The sequence below is a fragment of the Xenopus laevis genome, chromosome 3S, assembly GCF_017654675.1.
Source record: "Xenopus laevis strain J_2021 chromosome 3S, Xenopus_laevis_v10.1, whole genome shotgun sequence".
Classification (NCBI taxonomy): domain Eukaryota; kingdom Metazoa; phylum Chordata; class Amphibia; order Anura; family Pipidae; genus Xenopus; species Xenopus laevis.
Window position 1 is genome coordinate 105,592,268 of NC_054376.1, and position 6,000 is coordinate 105,598,267.

The 6,000-nt window shown below is 43.0% G+C and overlaps 1 protein-coding gene across 1 annotated transcript in view; it reads right to left on the reverse strand.

Moving 5' to 3' along the window:
* The window catches only part of stk10.S (serine/threonine kinase 10 S homeolog), an 80,374-nt gene extending 76,588 nt beyond the window's left edge, over positions 1-3,786 (reverse strand). Inside the window, 1 exon segment of the mRNA NM_001085695.1 lies at positions 3,529-3,786. Coding sequence (NP_001079164.1) covers positions 3,529-3,684 — 156 coding nt within the window. The 5' untranslated portion in view covers positions 3,685-3,786.
* Positions 3,787-6,000: the final 2,214 nt, after the last annotated feature.

A 6,000-nucleotide genomic window follows, 5' to 3' on the forward strand; every position in this document is an offset into this window, starting at 1 on the left:
ATCCTGATGGTTTGTTATTGCTTTATTTTTTTTGTAAATGATGTTGGAGAGTGAGTATGTGCGTATATGTCGGTAAGTAAATCAGGGTTATTTACATTTGTTTCATATAGCAGCACTGACCAATCTAAATAACATGGAAAGATGTCTATACCCGCTTTAATCATTGGTCTGCTCTGACCATTGATATGATTTGGCCATCCAAACAAGTGTATTAGAAGATCTATTACACAGCAGTTGTGCTGAAAAAAGGCTAATAACATCCATCATTGCCCAATTTGGGTCATCAGCAAGTCAAACGATGTCTGCACCTCAGTGTTGCAATCCAACCCAAATGCCCTTGATGCAAAAGTGCAAATTAAATGGTTACGGGAGTTGTTCACCTTCCAAACACTTTTTTCAGTTCAATTGTTTTCAGCTATTTCCCCAGAAAAATATATTTTTTCAATTACTTTACATTGTTTTTCGAAATCTAAGATTTACGTTTAATGTTCCTGTCTCTAGTCTGCACCTGAATTACTGAGCTGCCAGACTCAAACTATTACAATTTTGCAACATTTAGTTGATACATTTTTCAGCAGCATCTCTGGAGTATTAGCAACTATTGTATCAATTCTAACAGCTGCCTGTAATGAAACCCAGAGATTCTGCTCAGCAGGGACAAAGATAAGAAATGTATCCATTTAGAACAGTTTACAGGGTCGGCGACCCCTTTCCCGAGAGCTGCCTTAGAATGTGAAAAATGACACTTCACACTTCAATATTAGAAAAATGGTAACATAGAAAATAGAAAGTAACTGGAAAAAAGTCATTATTTCTGGTGAACTATCTGAAACCAACTAGGGGGCAGATTTACTAAAGGGTGAAGTGGCTAACAATTCGCTAACATTACCGTCCGCAGGGACTTCGTCGATTTACTAACAGGCACAGGCATCACTTCGCTAGCGAAGGAGATAAGACGCTAGCGTTGCTTCGTACTCTAATGCCAGGCGAATTTTTCCCCCTGGCGAATGGATGTAACTTCACAAATTCACTAAGATGCAGATTTTACTGAACGTTACATGTTTCGCCAGACTTGCCTTCACCAGCTTATACCATAGACGAGTGATTCAATTATACATAATGCTTCAGAATTCTGGCAGTGCTATTGTGTCTGAGCTAGTATCACACACTGCATCCTTGACAGGACAGCACTACAGAATGGTCTGAACTACTCCTTTGGGTGGCCAGTGACCTAAATGGCAAGCACTTGTCACTGCACAAACACAGGTGGATCGAGTGCATAAGGTTTTCATGCATTACACTTTCATGCAGGGGCACCTCTTCTGCAGGGCGACAATCTCCCCGAACTGCATTCCCGCTGCTATAATGATAAAACGCCAGCGCCAATGCACTCGCGGCGCGTCGGTTTCCGAAGCTGCCTCACAAGGAAACTTCAGGTGACTTTGGAAAGCCAAATTGATTAGTCAGCTGGGCAACTAATCTCCCAAAATAGCAGCGTGTGTCTCTGCCCTTGTGGCTGGTGATTTCTTGGACACACATAATATCAAAGGCTATTGTGATACTAAACTCTATAGTTAGTATAGATATGGGTATATAGAATTTATGTGAAAGTAGGGAGGGTGTGTGTATGGATGCTGGGTTTTCATTTGGAGGGGTTGAACTTGATGGACTTTGTCTTTTTTCAACCAGATTTAACTATGTAACTATGTGCATTTATAGGTATGAAACCCACCTTGTTATCTGTAATAAACTGTTGTGTTCCCTCCTTGAAAGCGATGGCTTTCTAGTTACAATAAAAAAAAAATTGCAGTTTGCCCAAAGTTAGCCAACTGTCACTATAACTCTGCCTGCCGTTTACACGGAAGCTACACACAACTTTACTAGCTCCATGGACGATATTCTGTTCAGTTCTAGAAGTTCCACCTTCAAAACTGAATTGCTATGTGATATTAATCACTGCATGAGTAATTAACATTCCATAACAAGGAGCTCATTATAGGTATAGATGCTTTACATCCCCAAGACTGGTTGCTGGAGGATGCCAGGGATTACAAAGATATAAAAGGCATAGGTTGGACAGTAAAAGGGATACTTGGGGCAGCTGGGAAATTGACAATATGTCTAGCTCCATGTCAGATTTCAAAATTGAATATAAAAAAAATCTGTTTGCTCTTTTGAGAAATGGATTTCAGTGCAGAATTCTACTGGAGCAGCACTTGTGCTCTGATAAACTTCAATCACTCTTTACTGCTGTACTGCAAGTTAAGCTGGCCATAGATGTTGAGATTTTTAAAAGATCAGATCCTGATTGTGAGACCACGATCTTCTCAGAACGATCGTACGAATTTATCATCAACTAAAAAGACCAATTTGCCAGGAAAACAAAGGGGAGCTGCCTGCTTGGCCCTGCAAACATAGATAGATTGCACTGGGACCGACAGATGTCGGCCGAAAAATCATAAGATGTACGATCGTTCGAATCCCACTAACCGCACGATTTCGAAGGATTGGTCGGACTCCCTAAAAACGGTCGTTCGGCTACTAGAATCGTCGCGTCTGTGGGGAGCTTCAGAGTGATATCACCCCCTCCCTTTTTCCCCCAGCAGCCAAACAAAAGAACAATGGGAAGGTAACCATACAACAGTTCCTAATACAAGATAACAACTCCCTGGTAGATCTAAGAACAGCACTCAATAACCCATGTCCTACTGAGACACGTTCAGTTACATTGAGAAGGAAAAAAAAGCAGCCTGCCAGAAAGCATTTCTCTCCTAAAATGCAGGCACAAGTCACATGACTGGGGGCAGGTGGGAAATTGACAAACTGTCTAGACCCATGTCAGATTTCAAAATTGAATATAAAAAAATCTGTTTGCTCTTTTGAGAAATGGATTTCAGTGCAGAATTCTGCTGGAGTAGCACTATTCACTGATGCGTTTTGAAAAAAACATGTTTTTTTCCGATGACAGGACCCCTTTAACCTGTTTTACCAATATTTATTAAAATTGTATATGAATTAGGGTCTCATTGGGGCCCCTATACCTGCAGGGTCTGCTTCCTCCGTAGTTACACCCCTTCTTCTACAGCCAGTGCATCGCTACATCCTACAGAGAACTACAACTCCCAGAATCCTTTCTTAGAGGGGTGATGATGCTACAGCTAGAGAACTACACACTGGGGGCTTATTTATAAACACTGGGCAGATTTGCAGCTGGGCAGTAACCCATAGCAAACCAATGATTGCTTTCAGTATTCAACCTGCAGGTGGCTGAAAAAAAAAGTTAATCACTGATTGGTTGCTATGGGTCACTGCCCAGGGGCAAATTTGCCCAGTGTTTATAAATTAGCCTCAGCGTATATGTAAAGTGATTAGAGAGAGACCTCTCCACCTTTCCAGCCCTGATAGTAGCCATTCACCCCTCAATTTCCCATGGGAGAGCTCAAATAGTAGCCATTCTCCCCTCAATGTCCCATGGGAGAGCTCAAAGCTGGCAAGGAGGGGGGTGCTGCTGTTACAGACATGACTCACCTTATACACCTTACCGAATGCACCATCGCCCAGCTCCCCAATGATTTCCCACACCTGGTTAGGGTCCACGTCTCTCCGGACGTGCTCGTACTCCCTCAGGCGCTTTTTCTCAAAGTTCGGCAGCCGCAAGATGCGGCGGAAGTTGGCGAAAGCCATTGCCTATCGGCGAGTGGACTTTCCTATAGTCGGGGAAGGAATGGGGGGCGCCACACAGAGCTGGGGAGACGCTGCATAGCCCAAGCACAGAAGCCACTGGTGTTGAGCGAGTACTGAAGCAGAAGCTCACCCCCCGGTCAGGAACGCCGCTTCGCTAACCCCGCCCCAAACCCCGCCCCAAACCCCGCCCACTGGAAGGGGCGTTTATTAGCGGCTGCACTGTACAAAATCCTTTTGGGGCGTGTCTGTTCAGCAGTGGGCGTTGACTTGTTGTGACGGACGTCAAGAGATAAGCGCTGCGCCAGGTTCAACTCCCACAATAGCGGCTTTCTGTTTTCCCTGTCCCTGTAGGTCGCACGACAATTGTTTTCACCCATTGGAGGCTATAGTTCTACTTTTTGGGGGAAAAAAAGTCTTTATTTCTGGGGAACAATCTGAAAACCATGAAACTAAAAAAAATGTTTGGAAGGTGAACGGCCCCTGTAATTAAAACACTTTCACCTGTTTCATCTGGGGCAGATTTATCAAGGCTCGAAGTGAATTCGAGGGAATTTTCGAAGTTAAAAAATTAGAACTAATTTTTTGAATACTTTGACCATCAAATCGGATACTACGACTTCAATTCGAAGTAAAAATCGTTCGACTATTCGACCATTTGATAATCAAAGTACTGTCTCTTTAAAAAAAAACTTTGACTTCAATACTTCGCCAACTTGAACCTGCCGAAGTGCTATGTTAGCCTATGGGGACCTTCCAGAGCAATTTTCGAAGTTTTTTATATTCGAACGAAAATCGTTCTAATCGTACGATTCGAAGTAGGATGAATAAAATACTCCGACTTCGAATTCAAATGTAGGAGGATTCTATTCGATGGTCGGATTTCGAAGTATTTTCCACTTCGAAATTCGACCCTTGATAAATCTGCCCCTTGGTATGTTATAGAATGGCTGATTCCTTCATTTTGTTCCCACAGTAGTGTTTCAATTATTTCCCTTCTTATGACACTTTTACAGCTCTTTACAGCTTAGAAATGGGGGGGGGTCGCTGACCCCACCTGAAAAATAAATGCTCTGTAAGGATACCATTTTTCTGCAATAACTACTTTTTATTACTCATCTTTCTATTTGCCTCTCCTGTTCATATTCCAGCCTCTAATTCAAATCATTGAATGGTTGCTATGGTAATTTGGCCCCTAGCAACGAAGATCGATGCAATTGCAAACGGGACAGCCACTGAACAAAAAGCGAAATATCGCAAAAACCACAAATAATAAAACATGAAAACCAATGGTCTCAGAATATCACTCTTTACATCATACTAAAGTTAATTTACAAAACCCCTTTAATGTAAAGCAACCTGGTTCTGTAATAGCTCTGATGATAAAGTCAAAGATTGAAGAAGAAAGAAATGTATTTGCTGGGGTCATTCCCACATGAATACATGTGGGATCACACGAAATGCGTTAGGAGGGTTGTTAGGAGGGTTGTTCGGAAAACAAAGTTGCTTTTTAATATTCACCTCTGTCTGATGCTCCGTGGACTGGAGTGCGTGCTAATTTGGAAGTGCATCCGTTTTGAGGTCTTCCCAAGCTGCGGGGACCATAGATCTGGAGCGGTGAGTGACCTGCTATTATTGAATGTATCTGAATTGTTCTAAGCGAAAGTTTCGGGGCATTTGCACCTGGACCCACCCAGTCATAGGGTGAGCGTTGTGAGGAATTAAGCTTGCATATTATGAATATATTTATAAGTTAGTAGGGTTTGAGCGCATCCAATTTAGCATGGTTTGGTACTTAAAGGGGAAACATTAGTACTCCAGTATTACATGCTGGGCCCCCAAATGACCTTTATATCGTTAAAAGAAGGGCAAAATAAAGAATACTACAAGGGCAATCCATTAGTTTCAGTCTGGTTCATCTGTCCTGACAGGTTAGATATCAAACTCTTCCATTTTGTTAATACAACTGGAATAGGTCAAATAGAATTATGCAAGCTCATCCAATCTATTATTGACTAATAATAGCCATACACGGGACGATAAAAGCTGCCGACAGACCAAATCGGCATCTTATTGGCCGTGTATGGGGCCCCCCGACGGGCTTCCCCGAAAGTCGGCCAGATCTCGATCGGATGGGACAAAAAATCCCGTCGGATCGCGTCCGCATCTGTTCGTTGATGCGGTCCGACCGCCCGTTTCCCATGCGTTAGGATCCGATCGTTGGGCCCTAGTGCCCACGATCGGATCAGCCCGATATTGCCCACCTCAAGGTGGGCATAACGGAGAGAGATCCGCTCGTTTGGCGACATTGCCAAACGA